This window comes from Dermochelys coriacea, chromosome 10 (assembly GCF_009764565.3).
Source record: "Dermochelys coriacea isolate rDerCor1 chromosome 10, rDerCor1.pri.v4, whole genome shotgun sequence".
Lineage (NCBI taxonomy): Eukaryota > Metazoa > Chordata > Testudines > Dermochelyidae > Dermochelys > Dermochelys coriacea.
In genome coordinates, this window is record NC_050077.1 from 31,240,173 (window position 1) to 31,262,658 (window position 22,486).

The 22,486-nt window shown below is 46.2% G+C and overlaps 1 protein-coding gene and 1 long non-coding RNA gene across 5 annotated transcripts in view; both read left to right on the forward strand.

Annotated features, from left to right (window-relative positions):
- Positions 1–22,486, forward strand: part of GSG1L (GSG1 like) — a 157,627-nt gene that overhangs the window by 25,914 nt on the left and 109,227 nt on the right. For all 4 annotated transcript variants that reach the window (XM_038420837.2, XM_038420838.2, XM_038420839.2 and 1 more), the window contains exon 2: positions 12,824–12,871. In XM_038420837.2, the coding sequence (XP_038276765.1) occupies positions 12,824–12,871 (48 nt within the window). The remainder of the gene's footprint in view (positions 1–12,823; positions 12,872–22,486) is intronic.
- On the forward strand, positions 315–6,324 carry LOC122456110. The gene is made up of 3 exons (XR_006274783.1): positions 315–1,188; positions 4,629–4,632; positions 6,297–6,324. It is a non-coding gene; the product is annotated as an uncharacterized LOC122456110 (long non-coding RNA).

The following is a 22,486-nucleotide window of genomic DNA, read 5'->3' on the forward strand; positions in this document are numbered from 1 at the left end:
GGAAGGGTTTTACGCCTTCTCCAGGAACTAACATTCTGGACTTTGTAACCAACCTACAAACCACCCTCCGAACCTCTTTAGCCCTTGCTAAAGAAAACCTAAAAAGATGCTCAGAAAGAGCAAAAGGCCTGGTATAATAAACATGCCGAAGAGCACTCCTTTAAAGTAGGGGACCAGGTCATGGTCTTGAAGGCGCTCCAAGTCCATAAGATGGAAGCGTCATGGGAAGGGCCATTCATGGTCCAAGAGCACCTGGAAGCTGTTAACTATCTCATAGCATCCCCCACCTCAAACCTAAAGCCTAAAGTGTACCATGTTAATTCTCTAAAGCCCTTTTATTCCAGAGAATTAAAGGTTTTTCAGTTTACAGCCCAGGGAGGAGATGACACTAAGTGGCCTGCAGGTGTCCATTACAAAGAAAAAAGTGACAGCGGCGTGGAAGAGGTGAATCTCTCAATGACCCTCTGATGTATGCAGCGCCAGCAGATCCAGGAGCTGTGCACTAGCTTTGCACCAATGTTCTCAGTCACCCCAGGGCAGATCAAACGGGCATACCACTCCATTAATACAGGTAATGCTCACCCAATTAGAGCCCAACCATACTGGGTGGCTCCTCAAACCAAAACTGCTATAGAATGGGAAACCCAGGACATGTTACAGATGGATGTAATCCGCCCCTCTAACAGTGCATGGGCATCTCCAGTGGTTCTAGTTCCCAAACCAGATGGGGAAATACGTTTTTGCACGGACTACCGTAAGCTAAATGCTGTGACTTTCCCAAACAACTATCCAATGTCACGCACAAATAAGCTATTGGAGAAATGGGGACATGCCCAGTTCATCTCTACCTTAAACTTAACCAAGGGGTACTGGCAAGTACCGCTAAATGAATCTGCCACGGAAAGGTCCGCCTTCATCACCCATGTAGGGCTGTATGAATTTAATGTGCTCCCTTTCAGGCTGCAAAATGCACCTACCACCTTCCAAAAACTTGTAGATAGTTTCCTAGCGAAATTGGGAAAATATGCAGTTGCCTATCTTGACGACGCTGCCATCTTTTCTGACTCATGGGCAGAACACCTGGAGCATCTCCGAAAAGTCTTTGAGCGCATAAGGGAGGCAGAACTAACTGTTAAGGCTAAAAAGTGTCAAATAGGCCTAAACAAAGTAACTTACCTTGAACACCACGTGGGTCAAGAAACTATCAACCCCCTACAGGCCAAAATAAATGCTATCCAAAAGTGGCCTGTCCCAAAGTTAAAAAAAAAAAAAAATAGGTCCAAGCCTTCTTAGACTTGGCCAGATATTACAGGCGATTTGTACCATACTACAGCCAAATTGCTGCCCCACTAACAGACCTAACCAAAAAGAAACAGCCAAATGCAGTTCAGTGGACTAAAAAGTGTCAAAAGGCCTTTAACCAGCTTAAAGCGACACTCATGTCTGACCCTGTGCTAAGGGCTCCAAACTTTGACAAACCTTTCCTAGTAACCACAAATGCATCCAAGCATTTGGAAGGACCGAATCAAGAATTCCATCCTGTCATGTTTCTCAGCAAAAAACTGTCTGAGAGGGAAAGCCACTGATCAATCACCAAAAAGGAATGTCACGCCATTGTGTATGCTCTGGAAAAGCTATGCCCATACATTTGGGGACGGCGTTTCCACCTGCAAATTTACCATGCTGCACTGAAGTGGCTTCATACTGTCAAAAAAAAAAATAACAAAAAATTTCTTCAATGAAGTTTAGCTCTCTAAAATTTTGATTTGAAAATCAACACATTTCAGAAGCTTCTAACCAGGTGGCTAATGCACTCTCCCGTAAAAGTTTCCCAAAATAAACTGGTTAAAATTGTCCTTAAAATGTGGGAAATATTGTTAGTTTTTATATAATCAGTAGTATATCTGAAGTTGCATGTGTTTCATTAACTCAGTTTTCTCCTAAAAATCCAGAAAGAAATCACAGCCAGTGTGGAACAGGCTATCCACCACCATCTGTGATTTGTGGGGGAGTGTCATAAACATAAAGGGAAGGGTAACAACCTTTATGTATGCAGTAATATAAAATCCCTCCTGGCCAGAGGTTACCTGTAAGGGGTTAAGAAGCTCAAATAACCTAGTTGGCACCTGACCTCAAGGGCCAATGGGGAAGGAAGATACTTTCAAATCTGGGGGGTAGGGGAGAGGCTTTGTTTGTGCTCTTTGTTTGTGTGTTCTCTCAAGTAGAGAGAGAGAGAGAGAGAGAGAGAGAGGGAGACCAGGGGCAGAAAAACCCCCCATCTCTTAAGAACCTGCCTGAAAAAGCATCCAGAATTACTAAAATAGAAAGTAAAGCCAGGAAAGGCGTCAGATTATCTTTTGTTTTAGCTTGTGAATTTTCCCTATGCTGGAGGGAGGTTCATTCCTGTTTTTGTAACTTTGAAACTAAGCCTAGAGGGGAATTCTCTGTGTCTTAAATCTTTTTATTTTTCCCTGTAAAATTGCCTTCCATCTTAATTTTACAGAGGTGATTCTTTTACTTTTTTTAATAAAATTCTTCTTTTAAGAACCTGATTGATTTTCAGTGTCCTAAAGACCTAAGGGTTTGGTCTGTGCTCACCTGTACCAATTCGTGAGAATATTATTCTCAAGCCCCCCAGGAAAGGGGGTGTAGGGGTTTGGGGGATATTTTGGGGGAATAGGAACTCCAAGTGGTCCTTTCCCTAAATCTTTGTCTAAATCACTTAGTGATGGCAGCATACCGTCCGTGAAAGGACAAGGACATTGTGTCTTGGGGAAATTTTAACCTAAGCTGGTAAAAATAAGCATAGGGGGTCTTTCATGTGGGTCCCCAAATCTGTACCCCAAAGTTCAGAGTGGGGAGGGATCCCTAACATGTGCCAAGTACAAATCTGCCTGAACTTGGTGGGTATGTACTCAGCCCATGTCAGCTGTGCTTCCACTGCCAGTATATGTGCTACCACAGCTACACTACTCTTTTTTTTTTCTTCCAGTCCTCTAGAACTTCTCCCCTATAACAAGTTTGATTAAACATTAACAATCCACGGAGTCCCTCAGCCAATCTTTTTAAGTCGCTTGGCCGCAATATATCAAAAGCTGCAAATTTTAAAACGTTTAATTTCAGTAGCTGCTGTTTAACATCCTCCTTAGATACTGTTGGAATGGAAATATTTCATCATTGTATGATGTGAATACTTCATCCAAATTCTTTCCAAATTCAGGATGGAACTATTTATTGAACATTTTTCTTTTCTGCATCTGTATTAACAGCTTTATAAATCTAGTTGGGAATTGTATTTATTTCCTGCAAAAATTTCAATTTTTTTCATTTTTGTTTAAAATTTTCACTGAACTTTTTGTGCTTTCATCACAAAACTGAAAACCAAACACTTGTTCGTTTTTGAAACTTTAAAACTAAATTTTCCATTTTGCAGGTTTTAAAACCAATGTTTTAATAAAACCCTGCAAAATTTCAGTGAAAATTTCTTGTAAAGATTTCTGTTTCATTTAAAAAAAAAAAGGGGGGGGAGCATTATTAATAAAAAAAAAATCTCTAATGAAAAGGTTTGGACAAGCATTACAATTTTACCATCTTAGTCTAGTAATGGACGTACATTATTGCTAGGATTCCTTGTTCCTGATAATTTTTTAAAAATTCCTTTGTGTTCTTAACTTGACAAAGCATGGATTTTTTTCACTATACCTTTAGCATCCCTTATCAAATGTCTGCATTTCTTAACAATTAATATATATTAGAAGTTATCAGCATCTTTCTTTTCTATTTGTTATATTTTAATTTTCTTATTTGCTGCTTTACCTTCCCCTCTAAAGTAGGATTTTTTAAAGACTGATTTACCTTTCTTTTGTGATTATGGCGCTTTGGACATCTAGTAAAATGTTCTTAAATGACTGTCATTTACATTTTTCTTTTTAAATTTATCCTCCTGGTTATCTGGTCCACTTAATACCAAGGATCCCTATTACTCACCCTGCCTGATTTATATGTTTTTTTTGTTTTCCAAGTATCCCTTGTCTGTGTTTCATCAACAATTATTTTACCATGTTTTCCTTTCTTCATAATCTTGTTTTTTCTCTTTTTCTTATTCAGGATAGTTTTAGAATTATAGGAAGTAAATATAAGAAATCATAGCAATAGCAGTATAATAATAGTTTGTTCTTCTAGAACAGCTGTCATTCTGATACTTTGCATTCTACTCAGAATCCTAGGACGCTGAAAGTGTTAACATTTTACTATGGCTTGTGTAGCTAATTAATTACTGTTAATAAACCCCACAGTAATTTTTGGGGTCTCTGCAGCATTTTGCTGTTTTCTTCTATAGTATTGCATTTTTGGTCTCAGTGTTTTTACTAGAGTAGTTAAAATTGCAAGAAAATGACTTAAAACCTTCACTCGGTACCTTTCAGCTGTCTGTACATTAATTATGCAATGTTAGGCTGAAATGAACCTTTCTCTATTAGCTAGGACAGGTATGCCATCTTGGGATCACTTACTAGCCATGCTGTTGCTCCCCTCACGGTACATCACATTCAAAGAGGCAGTTACATTGGTTTGGTGGGTGGGTGCTTCGGAGGAGTGAAATCATCTTATCTCTGTGGCTGCCTAAGAAGAAAGGTCAATCACCCACCTCCCAGCCCTGAGATAAGCTTCCCTTTCAGAAACAACAAGCCTCTTCCTGTGGCTGAAGTAGCAGATGTGGAATCTGTTTTCATTTACAGTGATAAATGAGTGTGACAGGCAGAATCCCTGATCCAGTGGTAGTGGCTCTTTGTGAGAGACACTAGCAAAATTGCAGTGGCAGCAGCCTGCTTTTGTAACCAGGGGTGGTAGTGGGGCTCAGGCTTTGCCTTCAGAAATGTTGCAAAAATCCAATGTATGAACAGCTAAGGTAGGCGGGGTGGAGGCCCTCTGCTTAGTTTCTACTGGCTCCACCGGCCCTGGATTTATGGATGAAGACAAACACCATACATTGCATTGGAAACAAAGGGGAAGCCTGTGCAGATCCCAGAGAAGAGGTGTAATGTGTTCCTTGCCAGGTACCCCATGCAAGCAGGCATTCTCCACTAGTTAGTTTCTAAATGACTATCTGGGTTAGTTCCTTGCAAAGCACTTGATAATGATCCACTGCTGAAGTGACAAAGCCATGGGTAGCTGCAGCTCAGTCTGCATCTGAAAGAAAAAGTTTCAACCTCTGGCCTAGCTGACATGGAAAAAGAAGATTGTTTGCCATTATTGCTTCCTTGTCATTCTGCAGCAGACAGACTTTCACTGGACCTGGAGCAGATCTGTTTGATGTAAGCCAGTTTCAACCAGCAATTATAGGCTATTATGCAGATGTGGGACAATGGTGTGGCATTAGAACCCCTTCATGACTCCAATCACAATATACACACAATTTCAAAAGGGGCCTTTTATAGTTATAAGCTTTTGCAAGGGGTCTAACTTAGCTCCTATTACTCAAAAAAGATCTTGGAGTCATAGTGGATGGTTCTCTGAACCATCCGTTCAGTCTGCAGCAGCAGTCAAAAAGCTAACAATCATAGGAACAATTAGGAAAACGATAGATAATAAGACAGAAATGTCAAAATGCCACTGTATAAATCCATAGTACACCCAGACCTTGAAAACTGTGTTCAGGTCTGGTCACCCCATCTCAAAACAGATATCTTAGAATTGGAAAAGGTACAAAAAAGGGCAACAAAAATGATTAGGGTATGGAACAGCTTCAGTATGAGGAGACATTAAAAATGACAGACCTTTCAGCCTGGAAAAGAGATGACTAAATGGAGATATGATAGATGGCTATAAAATCATGACTGGCGGGGAGAAAGTATGTGTTATTTACTCCTTCACATAACACAAGAACCAGAGGTCACCCAATTAAATTAACAGGCAGCAGGTTTAAAACAAACAGAAGGAAGTACTTTTTCACCGAATACATAGACAACATGTGGAACTCATTGCCAGGGGATGTTGTGAAGACCAAAACTATAACGGGGTTCAAAAAAGAACTAGATAAGTTCATGGAGGATAGGTCCATCAATGGCTATTAGCCAAAATGAACAGAGATGCAGCCCCATGCTCTGGGTGTCCCTAGCGTGGCAAGGCACCTCCTTTATCTTGCCAGACTCTGGCAATGGCAGGCCTGAGGTAAGTCAGCCCCACTTTGGGCAGCGTTTGCCTTCTGTGCGCCTGAGGCTGTGTTTTCAGGATAGGCCCCAGCATTGGCCAGGGGGGTGATCCTTCATCAGTCAAAAAGGAAACAGTCTCATAATAAGAAAAGGAGTACTTGTGGCACCTTAGAGACTAACAAATTTATTAGAGCATAAGCTTTCGTGAGCTACAGCTCACTTCATCCGATGAAGTGAGCTGTAGCTCACGAAAGCTTATGCTCTAATAAATTTGTTAGTCTCTAAGGTGCCACAAGTACTCCTTTTCTTTTTGCGAATACAGACTAACACGGCTGCTACTCTGAAACCTGAGTCTCATAATACAAAGGGATACCTTTCCCTGCCTCCTCACTGGGGCAGGGTGTTGTCCTGTTACTTGCCCTGGGGTGTCCATCCTTCTCCAAGCATGCACTCAGGTTTGGCTGTTCCCCTATGGTAAAGGGCATAGCCGCTCAGCTTGGAAAAGCTTGTTTCCCTGCTGCCACTAGCTTGGCGGTAGCTTGTCTCATTCTCCCCAGAGGAGGGATTTTTAAAGACCTCAGGCAGCCCTTAGTTGGATTCAGGTGTCCCTAACTGACCTGAGGTAACCCCTTCTCAGCTTGTAGGAAAAAGGGCCTTTAGCATGCTAGGGCTAACATATTGCTGTCCAGGACCCTCTTGCGGGTGTGGAGATGCTGCTGCTAGGCCCAGGGCTCCTTTACTTCAGATTCTTGTTTGGGCCAGACCCTCCCGCCCTGCTACCTTGCCAGCCTGTGGACTCCCTGGTTGCTGCTGCTGCTGCTTCTGGGGGGTGGTTCCCCGGAGGGGGGAGTGAGGGACCCTGCCCCTGCTGTTGCCGCTGCCCCCCACCTGAGGGGGCCCTCCTGCCTGGTTGCCAGACAGACTGTTGCTAGTGCCCATGCTGCTTGGAAGCCTGCTGGTGCCTTGGGGAGGAAGGAGGAGACCTTGGCTGCTGGGGGAGCGTGCAGGAACTCGGCAGGACACCGTGGAGGGGCCTCCTGAAGGACTGAGTGACTGCTTCCATCTCTGCTCTTGTGGTGGAGGCAATAACTGTTGCTGTGGGGAGGTGGGGTGTGGCACAGAGCTCTCCCCCTAATCCAGCTGTTCCCCCCACCTAGCATCTGCTTCTGCTCCTTACTCCAGGACTCTGCGGCTTGCCTTGCCCCTTTTCCACCACTTGGGCCTGTAGCAGCAGCCTGCACAGGCTGGGCTTTTGCAAGCGCACATGGGCACATGTGCCTCCTCCCTCCCCTTGGACTGGTCCTTACCTCTCCTGCTGCTTTCGGCTGGTGGCCTTCCCCATCTTCTGCCTTGCCCACCAACCTCCCTGCAGCCGTTCCCCCCCCTTTCCCCTTGCTACCTGCACCACCTGCCCTTTGCTGCCCATTCCCCGCTTTTTTGCCCTGGCTCCCAGTAGCTTCAGTTTGTTTGCCCGACCCACCCTTTGCCCTTGGGAGTTTAGCTTGTTTGTCTGCCCCGCCCCGGTCCCTGGGTGATTGTTAGTTTGCCTGCCCTACCCCAACCCCTGAAGCTAGTCCTTTTGGTTTGCCTGTCCTGGCCCTGGTCTGTTTGAAGCCCGTTCCTTTTCCCTGCCTCCCCCGCTCTCGGCTGGCTCCTTGCTTTGTGTGCTCATGTCTCCCCCCCCCCCATGTTCTTGAGCCACTTTCCCCCTTCTGTTGAACTTACTGTTCGCTGCCCCCCTCCCCATGATGATATAGTCCTTCCCTTTTCCCCAGTGCAGCCGGAGGAGCCGATAGTCTCACCTTGTGTCAATGATAGCCCCCTCCTTCCCTGTCTTGAGAGGTGCCCCCATGCCTTCCCCCCCTTCTTGGCACCCTTCTCTTCTGCCTGCAGCCTAGAGGGGAGAAGCGGTCGACCCTTCCCTTTGCCCCCCCCCGGTGTTCATTCCCGTCCCCATTGACTGTGGCAGGGAATAAGGTGGGTGGGGGCCCCTCGGGTTGACCCTGCCACACCTCCTTCACCTTTTCCCCCGTTCCCCTCTGTGGTCCCCATCTCAACTGCTGCTGCAGGACCGCCTGTCATCACCCCTGCTGGGGCACTGGCAGCAGCAAGCACAGGGGCGGACTCCGTTGCTGCCATGTCCTTTGTCCCCTCCAACTCTAGGGGAGCCCCTCCCCAAGCCGGCAGGACGGGCCAGAGGAATAAGAAGGGCAAAGGCCCCGCCAAGAAGGCTAAGCCCTCCATGGTAAGGGCTGCCCGCTCTGCCACGGCTCTGCCATCGGCCACGACGTCCCTCCCTCCTCTCCCTGTTATTCCCCCCACCAGGTCTGCGGGTGTCCCTCTCCTGATCCCCAAGGCGTACGCCCAGCTGGCGATGGTCCCCATTTGCACCCACTTCCTTTCTTGTGCCTGCTCACTTCCCAGGACCCTCTTGCAGCCGTCCAGCCTGACTTTGTCACACTAGCCTCTGATTACCAGAAGCTGGGAATGGGCGATGGGATGGATCACTTGATGATTACCTGTTCTCTTCATTCCCTCTGAGGCACTTGGCATTGTCCTCTGTTGGAAGACTGGATACAGGGCTTAGATGGACCATTGGTCTGACCTATTATAGCCGTTCTTAAGGTTTGCGGGAATGACTTTTTCTGTTCAAATTTCTGTTCTGGAAGCAGTCCTCCTCTGGCCCCTGGGAGATGGGCTGCGTGACCCAACATGGCATTTCCACCTTGAGCATCTATGCAACTTTGATCACTATTCCTTTGCCTAGCAAAATGACCTGGATGGAGCTGTTTGACATTTTTTCAAAGAAAAGTTTTTTTCATCAATAATATTTTTTTCAGATAAAATATTTGTTCATAAAAATTTTTATTTGTCAAAAACATTTTAAATGAAAAATTACAAAACACCTTTTTTCATATTTTTGACTTTTTTGTTTCAAATTTATTGCAAAATTCCAAACTTGTCTCAGGTTTTCACTCCCCTCACCCTTTTTTCTCCATTGGAAAAGATGGCAAACAACAAAAAAAGGTGAGAGAAGGTACATTTTAAGACACTTTTCCACTTACCCCTCCCCACTTTTGTACTAGAAAAGAGGAGGGGAAGCATGAGTGCGTTTTTTTCCTCCTCTTCCCCCTTTTTCCTTTGTCTGTTTTTGCTACTAATGCAACAGAATGAGAAATATCTAGGGGTTTGAATGAGTGGTCTGTAAGAGTTTTGATTTTCCCTTTTTTCCCTCTTTTTACTATAGAGTTTTCTCAAGTTTGGATAAGTTAGTGTGGCAGAGTTGCATAGTTTCATTTTTACTTTTGAAACAGCTTTTGCCAACAACTTTAACAACATCTTCCTCACCATGTCTCAAGACCAGTGCTCATCCTTCTCAACCATCAGCTGCCTTTGATATCATGGACCAGGCTCTCTTTCTTGAAATCTTGACCTTTCTTGGTTTTTATGACCGCTTCCTCCCCTTGGTTTTCTTCCTATCTCTTCAGCTGCTCCTTCAGCATGTCATCTGGAGGATTCCTCTTAGGGTGACCATAGGTCCCATTTTGGCCAGTACCCTTCCCGACTTTTGTGGCAAAAGAGGGCATTTTTGTCAAAAAAAGTGAGGTGCAGTGCGGAGAAATGTGTAGGGGGTGAGCGGAGATGCCAGCCTTGTGCAAGGGGGAGGTTGGGCTGGAGGCAGGGGAGGAAGAGTTCCAGTGTGTAGGGAGGCAGGCAGCGTTTCAGTGACCAGAGACAGCCTTAAGCAGGGGACCGGCAGGGTTCGAGTGACCAGTGACAGTCTTGGGGGGTGCCTTGGGCAAGCTGCTAGGGCCAGCCCTACAGGGAGCGGGGTGGGGGGGGAAGCTTGGACCAGCCCCACATGGACAGTGTCCTGTGTTCCCTTTGGGAAATATGGTCACCCTAATTTCTCCTCATCCTCACTTCAACTTTCTATGCAGGTCTCATGAGGCTCCATATCCTCTCCACCCCCCTTTCCTTCTACAGTTTGGTGATCTCATTCAAAAACAAAGCTTCAGCTACCGTCTTTACATTGACTCGTAGATCCATCTCTTCTCTGTAGCGGTCTCCTTCTTTCTAAACCAAATCTTGGCCTCTCTCTCTGACATGTCCTCATGGATGTCCAGCTGCCAGCTTAAACTCAAACTGCTCAAAACTGAGCTCTTAAACGTCTCCCATACTTCTCCTTTCTCACTCCACCTGGACAACTTCACCATCCTTTCTGCCGCTGAGGCCCATAATTATGTTGTCATCTTCAACTCAGCCCTCTTTCTAGACCAGGCATTGGCAAACTTTTTGGCCTGAGAGCCACATCTGAGTATGGAAATTGTATGGTGGGCCATGAACGCTCATGAAATTGGGGGTTGAGGTGTGGGAGGGGGTGAGGGCTCTGGTTGCGGGTGTGGGCTCTGGTGTGGGGCCAGGGATGGGAGGTTGGGGTGCAGGAGGGGGCTATTGGCAGGGGGTGAAGCAGAGGGGTTTGAAGTGTGGGAGGGGACTCTGGGCTGAGGCAGGGGGTTGGGGTGTGCGGGTTCCATGGTGGGGCCAGAAAGTAGGAGCCGGAGTGGGGATTTGCCATTGCTTCCTGGAGTCGTGCGGAGCTACAGCATGCATGGAGTGGGGCAAGCCCCTGACCCCACTACCCAGCGGGAGCTCGAGGGCTGGATTAAAAGGTCTGATGGGCCAGATGTGGCCTGCGGCTGTAGTTTGTCCACCCCTATTCTAGACCAATCAACTCAGGCCATGTCTAAATCTTCCTGCCCTGCATCTCTGAGACCCTGCCTTTCCTCTCCATCTGCACAGCTAGAACTTTCACCTAGGCCTTCTTCATGTCATAGTGTGACTATTGCAACATCCTCTTCCGTAGCCTTGACAAATGTAATCTTGACCCATTTACATCCATCCAAAATGCTACTGCAAAGTTCATTTTTCAGCCTCATCACTCCAACCACATCGCTTCTCTCTGCACATCCCTCCACTGGCTTCCGCCTTCTCCACTGCCTCAAAAACAAACTACTTTTTTTCTTCTAAATATATCTTTCTTGACCTATCCCACCCACCTATCATCTCTTATATGTGATCGAGCAGTCGACCCTCAGCTCCACTCTGCAAAGGAAGCCACTCTTGAGTGGTCATTAGTCCAGTTTTCTTCTCTCATTCCACCCCCAAGGGCCTGAGTTGAGCTCCCTGTTTATAAAGCCACCTCACTGCTCCTTCAAATCTCTCTTTAAAGCTACTCTGCTATGATGGCTACAAAACAAGGGCTAGGCCAGGGTACTTGTGTACTGTGACTGCTGCTTGTCACTGTGATCATAGTTGGCGTCTCACTGCTCCCTTGTCTTCCTCTGCCAATGTGTCTGAACCTAACGGTCATTCTTTTCTTAGACTCAGACAGTAAACTCTGTGTGTGCAGAATGGGGTCCAATCCTTCTCTGACTGGGCTGCTACGCACTACCTGCTCATGCTACTGCTGCTACTAGCACCCTTTGAGGCACAAGGTTAGGCAGCCTCTAGGGCTGACCTCAGGAGCCATGTTGGCCCCTGCAGCCTCACCTAGGTTTCTATGCTGGTGCCAGTGCAAGGACGACTCTGGGTCTGTGACTGTCTGTAAGACACTAAGCAGAGCCCTCAGCAGAAAGGAATCAGGTAGGAAGGTGGCAGTGTAGCTAAGCTCCTGTATGCTGGCTGTACGACAGGTAGAGCAGAGCTGGCAAGGTCCTCATTGTATCTTCCAGTTTCTCCTCTTTCACCATTTCCAATGGTTTATTGATGCTCCCTTATCAACACATTTGAGGGTTTCCAGGTACAGTGAAAAGAGGAAAATGACTTTTGTTGCTGGGTCAATTTCATGCATCATTGGCCTTTTTTTACATGGGCTTTTTCTGCAAAAAAATGTCCCATCATTGTTATCACCAATTCTGCTTCACTGGCATTAGCTGAGGTGTGTGCTAGGATTGACCAGGATCCTCCAGTCACTACTTCTGGGAGGCTTGCTCTGAGCAAGAGGGATTGAGTAACTGAGGCAGATAGAGAGCTAGGCTGGTGCAAAGGGACCACAGGTCAGGGGTAAAACCTGCCCTGGCATCTGGTGCTCCAACCAGGGTGGTGCAGAGCCTCCCTGTGGCAGGGGGCATTCCAAGGAAGGTGGAGGGAATGCCTTCCTTGGAATGCCCCCCTGCCACAGGGAGGCTCTGCACCACCCTGGTTGGAGCATCAGATGCCAAGGCAGGTCTGTGCCCAGTGATTCTGTGCCCCTGCAGTGCATTGCATAGTGGCCATTGCAGCAGGGGTACAACAGAAGACCTTACAGCTCCTGAACGGGTGCAGCACAGACTGTATCCCCTCTGTCACCACCAAGGGGGGGGGAACTAGATCCTGGCTGTCAAAAGGTAAATTGCTTCTCCATAATCATGTTCTCAACTCCCAACAGAGAAAGAGAATGTGGGAGCTTACATGGGTGAGGAAACCCTATATAGACCTGCTGGAGGGTCAGACCATGCGGGAGCAGTGCATGGTGGATGGGAAAGATTGGCAGATTAATAGCCAGCTCTCAGTGCATGGTCTGTTAGTGCCTGAAGTGGGAGTGACTGCAGTACCCATCGTTGGAAGCGAGAGAAGACAAAGCAAAACCAAATCAACTTCTGTCTCTTAAAATAAATCCTTTTCTTTTAAAGGTGAAAAATGTCGAAGTTTTATTGACCTTGCCCCGGCTTCTGAGAAAGGTAAGACAAATAATAATTGAGGATTCTTCCCACTTACCCCTTTGCAGATATCGCTATTATTTTTTCATATTTCTTCAGTGCCATAACGTGCATTCTCATAAAAATACAAGAGGCTCTTACAATAGAAATTATATGATAGCTAGACAAGAAAGGGAGTGGGATGTAAAGCGAGAAAGAACATCCAATCAGTCCTTCCCTACCTGTGAGACAGGTGTTTGTGGGAATTTTGTAAGGTCTTGTGTAGTGTTCTCCAGGTGCATCTCCTCCTGAGGAAACCCAGTGCTATCCAGGAAGTCAAACTATAAACCACAGCTCAGAAACAGCTTCTTAAGCCTCAGCAATGGAGGAGAGGAGCAGAATTTGTGTTGTTTTCACAGGCCAGAAGGATTTGCATACAGAGCAAGCAGCAGTGTCATACGCATTGTTACAGGTTTCAGAGTAGCAGCCGTGTTAGTCTGTACTCCTTTTCTATAGGCATTGTTGTTCATTAAATATTGGTTGTGGGAGGTTTGCTTGTTTGTTTGAGAGGCAGAGAAATAAAAAGATGAGCCAACAGCACTGAGAAGGGAGATCTTGTTCAACCTGACATATAGAGTTCTGGTTTGTCAATTTCTTCAGTATTTCAAAATCACCTTCTCCAGCTGGTGAATATAGCTGAACATTAACAGTGATCATAATGTAATTAAATGTAATATTGCTGTGGGGGAAATACAAACCCACCACAGAAGCGTTAAAGTTAAAAAAGGGGAACATCAGAAAACTGAGGCGGCTAGTTAAATGGAAATTAAAAGGAACATTCACAAAAGTGAAATCCCAGCAAGTTGCATGGAAACTTTTTAAACACACCATAATAGAGGCTCAAGTTATATGTATATCCTAAATAATAATAAAAAAAATAGCAACAAGACCAAAAAATGCTGCCATTGCTAAACAGAGTAAAAAAAAGCAGGTGGTTCGAGACAAAAAGGCATCTTTTAAAAATTGGAAGTAAAATCCTTCTGAGGAAAACAGAAAGAAACAAACTGTCACAAGTCAAGTGTAAAAGTATAATTAGACAGATCAAAAAAGAATTTGAAGAGCAACTAGCAAAAGACACAAACTAAGAGTAAAATTATTTTAAGTACTTCAGAAGCAGGAAGCCTGCCCACCAATCAGGGGGTCCCGGTCTATTGAGGTGCTAAAGGAGCGTGCAAGGAAGACAAGGTCATTGTGAAGCAGCTAAATTAATTTTTTGCATCAGTCTTCTCTGCAGAGGATATTGAGGGAGTTTCCCACCCCGAGCCATTCTATTTAGGTGACAAATCTAAGGAAATATCTTATTTGAGGTGTCAGTAGAGGAGGTTTGGGAACAAATTGATAACTTAAACAGTAATAAGTCACCAGGCCCAGATGGTATTCACCCAAGAGTTCTGAAGGAATTCAGATATGACATTGGAGAACGACTGACTGCGATATGTAACTTATCACTTAAATCAGCCTCTGTACCAGATGACTGGCAGATAACTCATGTTACACCAATTTTTTTAAAAGGCTCCAGAGGCGATACCTGCAATTACAGGCCAGTAAGCCTGACTTCAGTACCAGGCAAATTGGTTGAAACAATAGTAAAAAAACAAACAAACCAAAAACAGAATCAGACATGCAGATGAACACAATATGTTGGAAGAATCTACACAGCTTTTATAAAGGGAATTCATGGCTCACCAACCTATTAGAATTCTTTGAGGGGGCAAAAAGCACATGGACAAGTGTGATCAAGGTGATATTGTATACTTGGACTTTCAGAAAGCTGTTAAAGTCCCCACACCAAAAGCTCTTAAGCAAAGTGGGTAGTAATGGAATAAGAAGGAAGGTCCTCTTCTGGATCAGTAACTGGTTAAAAGACAGGAGACAAAAGGTACGAATAAAAGGATAGTTTTCACAGTGGAGAGAGGTAAATAGCTTGGTGGGGGGGAGGAGCTGTACTGGGGCTTGTGCGGTTCAACATATTCATAAGTGATCTAGAAAAAGGGGTAAACAGTGAGGTTGCAAAGTTTGCAGATGACACAACATTACTCAAGATAGTTAAGTCCAAAGCAGACTGAAAAATTACAAAGGGATCCCACAAAACTGGGTGACTGAGCAACAAAACAGATGAAATTCAGTCCTGTTACGTGAAAAGTAATTCACATTGGAAAACATAATCCCAACTAGCCATACAAAATGATGGGGTCTAAATTAGCTGTCACCACTCAAGAAAGATCGAGGAGTCACTGTGGATTGTTCTCTGAAAACATCTGCATAATGTGCAGCGGCAAGCAAAAAAAAGCAAACAATGTTATGAGCCATTAGTTTGTCTTATCTGTCCCTTTCCTATCATAATGCCGCTATATACAGCCACCCACAGCTTGAATACTGTGTGCAGTTCTGGTCACCCCCATCTCAGAAAAGATGTCTTAGCACTGGAAAAGGCACAGGGAAGGGCAATAAACAATCATTAGAGCTATGGCACAGCTTCCATATGAAGAGGGATTAAAAAGACTGGGACTGTTCATCTTGGAAAAGAGACTGAAGGCGGGGGGGGGGGGGTGATAGAGATCTATAAAATGACGACTGGTGTGGAGGAAGTGCATAAGGAAGTGTTGTTTACCCCTTCACATCACACAGGAGTCATCCAATGAAATGAATAGGCAGCAGGTTTTAAACATAAGGAAGCACTTCACACAATGCACAGTGAACCTGTGGAACGTCTTGCCGGGGATGTTGTGAAGGACAAAAATATAACTGGGTTCAACAAGGAATTAGATAAATTAATGGAGGACAGATCCATCCATGGCTACTAGACAAGATGATCAGGGATGCAGCCCCATGCTCTGGGTCTCCCTAAACGTCTGACTGCCAGAAGCTGGGATTAGATGACAGGGATGGATCATTTGGTAACTGCCCTGTTCTGTTCATTCCCTCTGAAGCCTCTGGTACTGGCTACTGTTGGAAGATAAGGTTTCAGAGTAGCAGCCGTGTTAGTCTGCACTCGCAAAAAAGAAAAGGAGTACCTGTGGCACCTTAGAGACCAACACATTTATATGAGCCTAAGCTTTTGTGAGCTACAGCTCACTTCATCGGACATCCGAGGGACAGTCAAGGGAAAAGGTAGAGTGAGGGCAGGGCCTGGGGTGGAACAGCGGTCACACACCCCCCCTACCCCCCAGGAAAGGACAAAGTTGGAGTTGTCTGGATCAGTTTCTATTTTATAAATTTAAGATTTTTAAACGAACTAAAATAAAAATCAAGGAAACATATCTCCATAGCTAATCTATTATTAGTTTTATTCTTAGTTTAGTATTATTATCAAAATAGAATCAAATCCAGAAATCAAACAAGTGAATCTCAATGTTAGGTTGGAATGAAATCACCAAATTAGTATTAAAAATATAATCAGTGCTATAGAAACTCTAAGAGGCGGCACAAGAAGGTGGCTGCCCATTTGATTATAAATCCTAACTAGCTAATTTTACCAAAAATCAAAATCAAATGTATCATTTGTACCTGGTTAACGATGAAACCAAATTCTTCTTATCTTAACCACAACTTCACAGTTGGTTATACAGCTTCCTTCTTAGATGTCAGTTCTTATATAGGGGGCTGACCCTTTCTTCCTCTGCCACAGCTATTATAATACACACTTTAACAGAACATCATTACTAAGCAGAAGTTTAATAAATCTTATTTACTAGACAATCATTACAGAGGACAATCTCGAAGTCTCAAGTCTTTTAGGCACAGAAGACACTCTGAGTATCTTTGACACTCAGAAGACACTCTGAGTTGCATCCAATGAAGTGAGCTGTAGCTCACGAAAGCTTATGCTCAGATAAATTTGTTAGTCTCTAAGGTGCCACAAGTACTACTTTTCTTTTTTGCGAATACAGACTAACACGGCTGCTACTCTGAAACCTGAGTATCTTTATGAGACAATATTTAGAGCTGTTAACATCTGGGACACTTCTCTTTCCGGCATCTTCCCCATGTGGGCTTTTTGCTCTCTCTCTCTCTCTCTCTGAAAATAAAAAGGCGGCTAGGGCATCTTGCAGCTAATGAAAAAGACAAAAATAATAAAAGGAAAAGTATGATATTTAAAATGAGATAGAGGCTTCACAGTCTCTCCAGAGCTCACTGTCTTCTGGACCCTCACCCAGAGTCACTTCCTGTGCCTCTCTTAGGCTATGACTGCACTTTCAAGTGTACACAGTTACTTGTCCATGTACTGCTAGAGCATGTACTCTGTACCTGCATGTAACGGCCAAAGACTCACCGGTGCGGTGCCTCCTGCTGGTCATTTGGGTATTAGCTCTTTTCCAGCCTCGTAGTGCCCTCTTCTGTCCAGTGTCTCGCCTGCCTTAGGCCCCCGGCGTGTCCCTCCCGGACCCCGATGCCCTTTACCTCGGGGTGCTGCCCCACCGCAGTGCCCCCATGCTCTGGGTCTCCCCTCCCAGGGGAACCCCCAACCCTCTAAGCCCACCTTGTCTCAGTGGCTACTGCCAGTCATCATCTAGCCTCCTTTCCCTGGGGCAGATTGCAGTCTATAATGGCCACTCATCATTGGCAAGGGGGTAGGATCTGCTGCTCTTACCCATCCCTGGTCTGCCCCCTGCAGCCCCAGTACCTTTAGTAGGCCTTCAACAAGGCCTGCAGCCTGGGGGTTTACCAGGCTGGAGCTCCCCAGCTTCCTTTGCCCTTCCTCAGTGCTGCTCTGCTTCAGGTACCTTGCTCCCAGGCAGCTAGCCTTTCCCACTCCAGGGCTAGGGTGAGAGTCCTCCAGCTCCTAGCCCCCCAGCCCTCTTATCAGGGCCAGCCGGGCCCTGATTGAGCTGGCCGCACCTATGGTCAACTACTCCCTCAGCTGCTCTCACTCCTTTTATCCCAGCCGCAGCCCTCTCCAGGGCTGCTTTTAACCTCTGTTCTGCACCCAACTCCACCGCACCACGTGGCCACAGATGCTGTTCTGGGTATGAGTATATGCTGTGCACTGTTGAGTGCCCTCATCCACCCTGCATCTATTCGGTACGCAATGTTCATGGTAATGTTTCAGGAGCAGTATCCCAGAGTTCTGTGCATCACAGGAGACATTCTAGGAACTGCCTTGCTTCACATTGCTGGAACTATACCTTCATGCATTTGACAATGGCACCTTTCTGTCATCTCTCCCTTCTGCCAAACTGTTGGAAACATGGAGCAAGTCTATGATGATGTTGTTCTGCTCCTGCTTGTGGGACAAATGTTCATGCAGTGCAGTACTGGTTACTGGACAGAATCAGTCCAGAAAGATTTCAGATGGTGAAGATGGCTGACCCAGAGGAAGAATGAAAATCCACTTTGGTCCCATTGAACAGATGTTTTCAATGCCGGGATTGCAATGGTATGCTCGCAGGTGGATTGCTGCTTCTGGCACCGAAGAATCAGCATGGTGTGGTGGGTCCATGTTGCCTTGGACACCGAGGTGGATGAAGAATTTCTGAATGAGAAAGCAGAAATTCCTGGATTTGTGCAAGGTGCTTGCCCCAACCCTCCAGGGCCTGGCCTCTCGCTTTTGGAAACCCATAGTACAGAAGCAGGTGGCTATCACCCTTTGGAATATGGCAACATCTGTCAGCTACCAGTCTGTTGTAAGCCAATTTGGGAAGTCAACTATTGGAGCGGTCTACCAGGCTATATCAATACTGAAGTCTACACACGAGTCGTAAAAGCACCGCTCAGTGTCACATATCTTCTATTATTTTACTTTTGTTTCCTGTCACTATTATCACAAATTATTAACAAAGACATAAAGATGTGTCCATTAAATTCTCTTCTGGTTTTCATTGTGGTGCTTTGGATGCAACAGTTATTTCACAGCTTACTTCGTTGTCAAGGTAGCAAATTCATGAGTAGGGGAGCTGGAAGGGTTTGGTGCAGAGATGAAATTGTTTGCAGTTCCGTGGTACCAGATTTTTAATAAATCACCATCATGAGCTGTTTTCAGAGTAGCATGAATTTTCATGAGCTGTGAATTCTGCTACCCCCTTCCCAGCCTCTGGGAAGTATCATGTTGATTATACTCCGAACCCAAGATGCGCACACAAGGGAAGTGAATAGAAATTTTTACTTACATACACATCGAATTTTTTTTTTAAACAGGAACAAATGAACCAAAAAAAAATCCTAGAGGTATGGGCAAACGTTAATGTCTGTGGAAATGTCTTCTTGCTCTTCCCCTCCCCCTGATAAAGGGCAGGTAGAAGGGGACAACTGTGGCTTATGGTGCAGGGGGACTAACAGGGACGCTCTGTATGGGGGTTGGGGGCTGATCCCAGGCTGGGCTACAGGGATAGGATGGAGCCCATTGTCTCCCTCCTCCATGCTCTGGGGAGTTCCCCTGAGAGGGGTTTCAGATGCCGGCAGAATATATTGTGCCTGGTGTCCAGCATGCTACTCCCTGGTGGGTGGGGGTTGGAATTCACTGCCTCAGCTGCAGCTGGTCATCCAAGGGAGGAGGAGCAGAAGAGAAGTGCTGCCTGTTCCAGGAGAGGAGCAGTAGCAAAAGCAGTGGATGGGCCCCAAAAGCATTCTACCACCAGTCGGACTAGGCACTGCATGAGTGCACGCTCCCATTCCCTGTGGCCATGCTCCCATTGCCTGGGCTGTCTCTCCACTTATAGGAATGCCTCATCCTATCTAAAAGCCTGATCCTCCCTTGCCCTAAGAAAGTCCAGCTGCTCTTTACTCCTTCTCTGTATGTCAACAAGCAGGTCTTCCAGAGTCCTTTGGCATCTTCGTCTGCTGTCTCTGCAGTGCCGCTTCTGACTTCCCAGTGGAATGGGTTCCCTGTTGGTATCAGAATGGTCTGCCGAGTCAAACAGATGGCTAGCATTAGATATTGATAGTTTTAAGCAGCGCAGGAGTGCAGCTGTTACAGCCTCCTTTCTTCAGACTACTTTTGCAGCCCATGAGGAAGGAGCCGAAGATAAATATATACCTGCATTACTTATATTCAAATGTTGGAATATATACAGTGCATCAAGGGTCCTGTTGGGGTATGGTCAGTTCCCGCAGGGGTAATGTGTGGGTTTTGTTCTTTAAAGGCTGGCCATCGCTTGGAGAACACAGCAGTTTTGAAAGCATCGGCATGGAAAAGAGACGTGGCTATCCAGGACTGAGGAGGGCACCCAGCCACCAGTGCCAGAGAGATGTTTTTGCTAATGGTGACTCCTCTACATACAGCTGGGTGGAGTGGTTTGGGGAGCTATGAAGGTGAACCAAGCACATTTGAAGAACCAGCTCAAATTTCTGCTACTCCAAAAATTTGCTGAATTATGCTTACAGGACTGGGTCACAATTTGAGAGGAAACTGTATTCTAAGATAGCAGATTGATTTCCTATGGAAGAGGAACAGAGAACCACAAATAATGCCCATCAACCCCACCTGCATTGCCAGAAGCTCTGGCCCCTGTGTACAACCAACAGCATTGAAAAGGACAGGGAAACAGAGATGCACTGGAAGTGTATTTTCTCCCTTGAACTTCTGGATTAACAATGCAAACCAGTCACCTCTCCACAGTTAAGGGACACAGCATTGTGTCTATGGAACTGGAGAGCAGATGCTTCTTCCAGCATCTGCGGAGTGGCTCAGGGCGGTGATGGAGCCCAGGGACTGGGAATGGTACATAACATTTGCAATGGTCCCAAGGAGAATGGACCACTCTGACTTTCCTTGAACAACCTTTTCCCTTCCTGAACCTAGGTAGGCCCACACACAAGTGCCCAACTGTCCCCCTCCCCCTTTCCATGCAGCTCCCATTCATAAGGGGAAGGAAAGATGGGCATGGAGGGTCTGGGGGAGGGATGATGTTGGGTTTTTGTCACAACCATAACTGTTCTTTCCCCACTTAAGGCCATTTAAAACCAATGCCATCCTTCTTCTCTCCCTCTCTTCCCCCCACCTCCTCCTTTCATGCAGCCAAGGAACTGTCACTGTTGTGCTGGGCAAGTAATGCACGGGCACAGGGAAGAGTGCCTGCTCATTAATACTCTGGTATAGCTTTTGCTAAATGCTTTGCAGTGGTTCATGGGATTTCAATAAAATCATGGATCTACTGCTGTATCTTGCTCAGGGACAATGTTGGCGTGAAGCCTGGGTAGGATATGGTGACGGGGCCAGCTTCCAGGCATTTATTACTGGCACAAGAGGGGATATGTCCAGGAAGCATGAGGGTGTATTATAACTTGCCAGCCTGAGATTCCTTTTCCTGCCTCGGCTTGAGACCCTCTTAAATAATTCCTTACCAGGTCTGCCAGGTAGAGGTGCAGAGTAACATGCTCCTCTTCCTCCAGGTCTTCTGGGACTTCCTCAGAGCCTTCTTCCATGGTCCTTGTTGCTGCCTTGCCCTGCCCCTCATGGGCATCCTGTCAGAGGAAGAGGCTGGAGGGGTTGAGGAGGGGGTTCTGACTGAATTCAGGCTCACTGCTTGCAGTTCTGGAGAGCATCCAATCCAGCTCATCTACAAGGACATGTGCTGCCCTCCCAGAGTGATTGTTTCAGTCCTTAACCCTCTGGTACCTGAGCATGACATGCTTCATGCACTCCCATCACTGGGATGAAGTCTGGTTCATGCCACCTCCTCCAGAATCTGTGAAATCTCCTGAGACAGGAGAAAGTTCCTGCCAGTAAAGAGGAAGTCATGGAGGAGGGTGTACTCTGCTCACACACTGATCAACACATGAGTGGGCTCCAGAGACCAGGCAGCAGCTCTTGGAACATGCTCCATGATTGCGGGCACTGAGCAGTACAATTCATGGGATAACTGAAAGTGCCAGTGGTGCTGGAACACTTTTAATAGTGGGGGTGCTGAAACCCAGCCCCCTTACCCCTGCCCGCACCCTCCCACACCCCGCAGAGCTGGGGCCAGGAGCAGGGCCATGTCTCCGGGAGGGGGGCACCCAGACAGAGGTAAGGGGGCTGAGGCCAAGGCCATAACGGGGTTGCAGGGCTGGGAGGAGCAGGGACACAGGCGCGGGGCCAGGACCCCACGTGCAGGGCCAGGAGCAGAGCACTGTAGAACAGGTACGGGGCCATGCCACAGCAAAGGTGAGTACACACTCACACACCTCATGCATGCTAGCTTTTGTGCACTAGACTGTCCTTCAGGAATGTGCTTCAGGGATTCAGATGTGGACAGTAGGGGGTTTATTGCACAACAACACGTGGAACTGTGTACACTCACAGTGAAGTGAAGTTTTGGAATAGCCTTCCAAGGGAAGCAGTGGGGGCAAAAGATCTATCTGGCTTTAAGATTCTACTCGATAAGTTTATGGAGGAGATGGTATGATGGGAGAATGTGATTTTGGTAATTAATTGATCTTTAAATATTCAGGGTAAATAGGCCTAATCCCCGAGATGGGATATTAGATGGATGGGATCTGAGTTACCCAGGAAAGAATTTTCTGTAGTATCTGGCTGATGAATCTTGCCCATATGCTCAGGGTTTAGCTGATCGCCATATTTGGGGTCGGGAAGGAATTTTCCTCCAGGGCAGATTGGAAGAGGCCCTGGAGGTTTTTCGCCTTCCTCTGTAGCATGGGGCACGGGTCACTTGAGGGAGG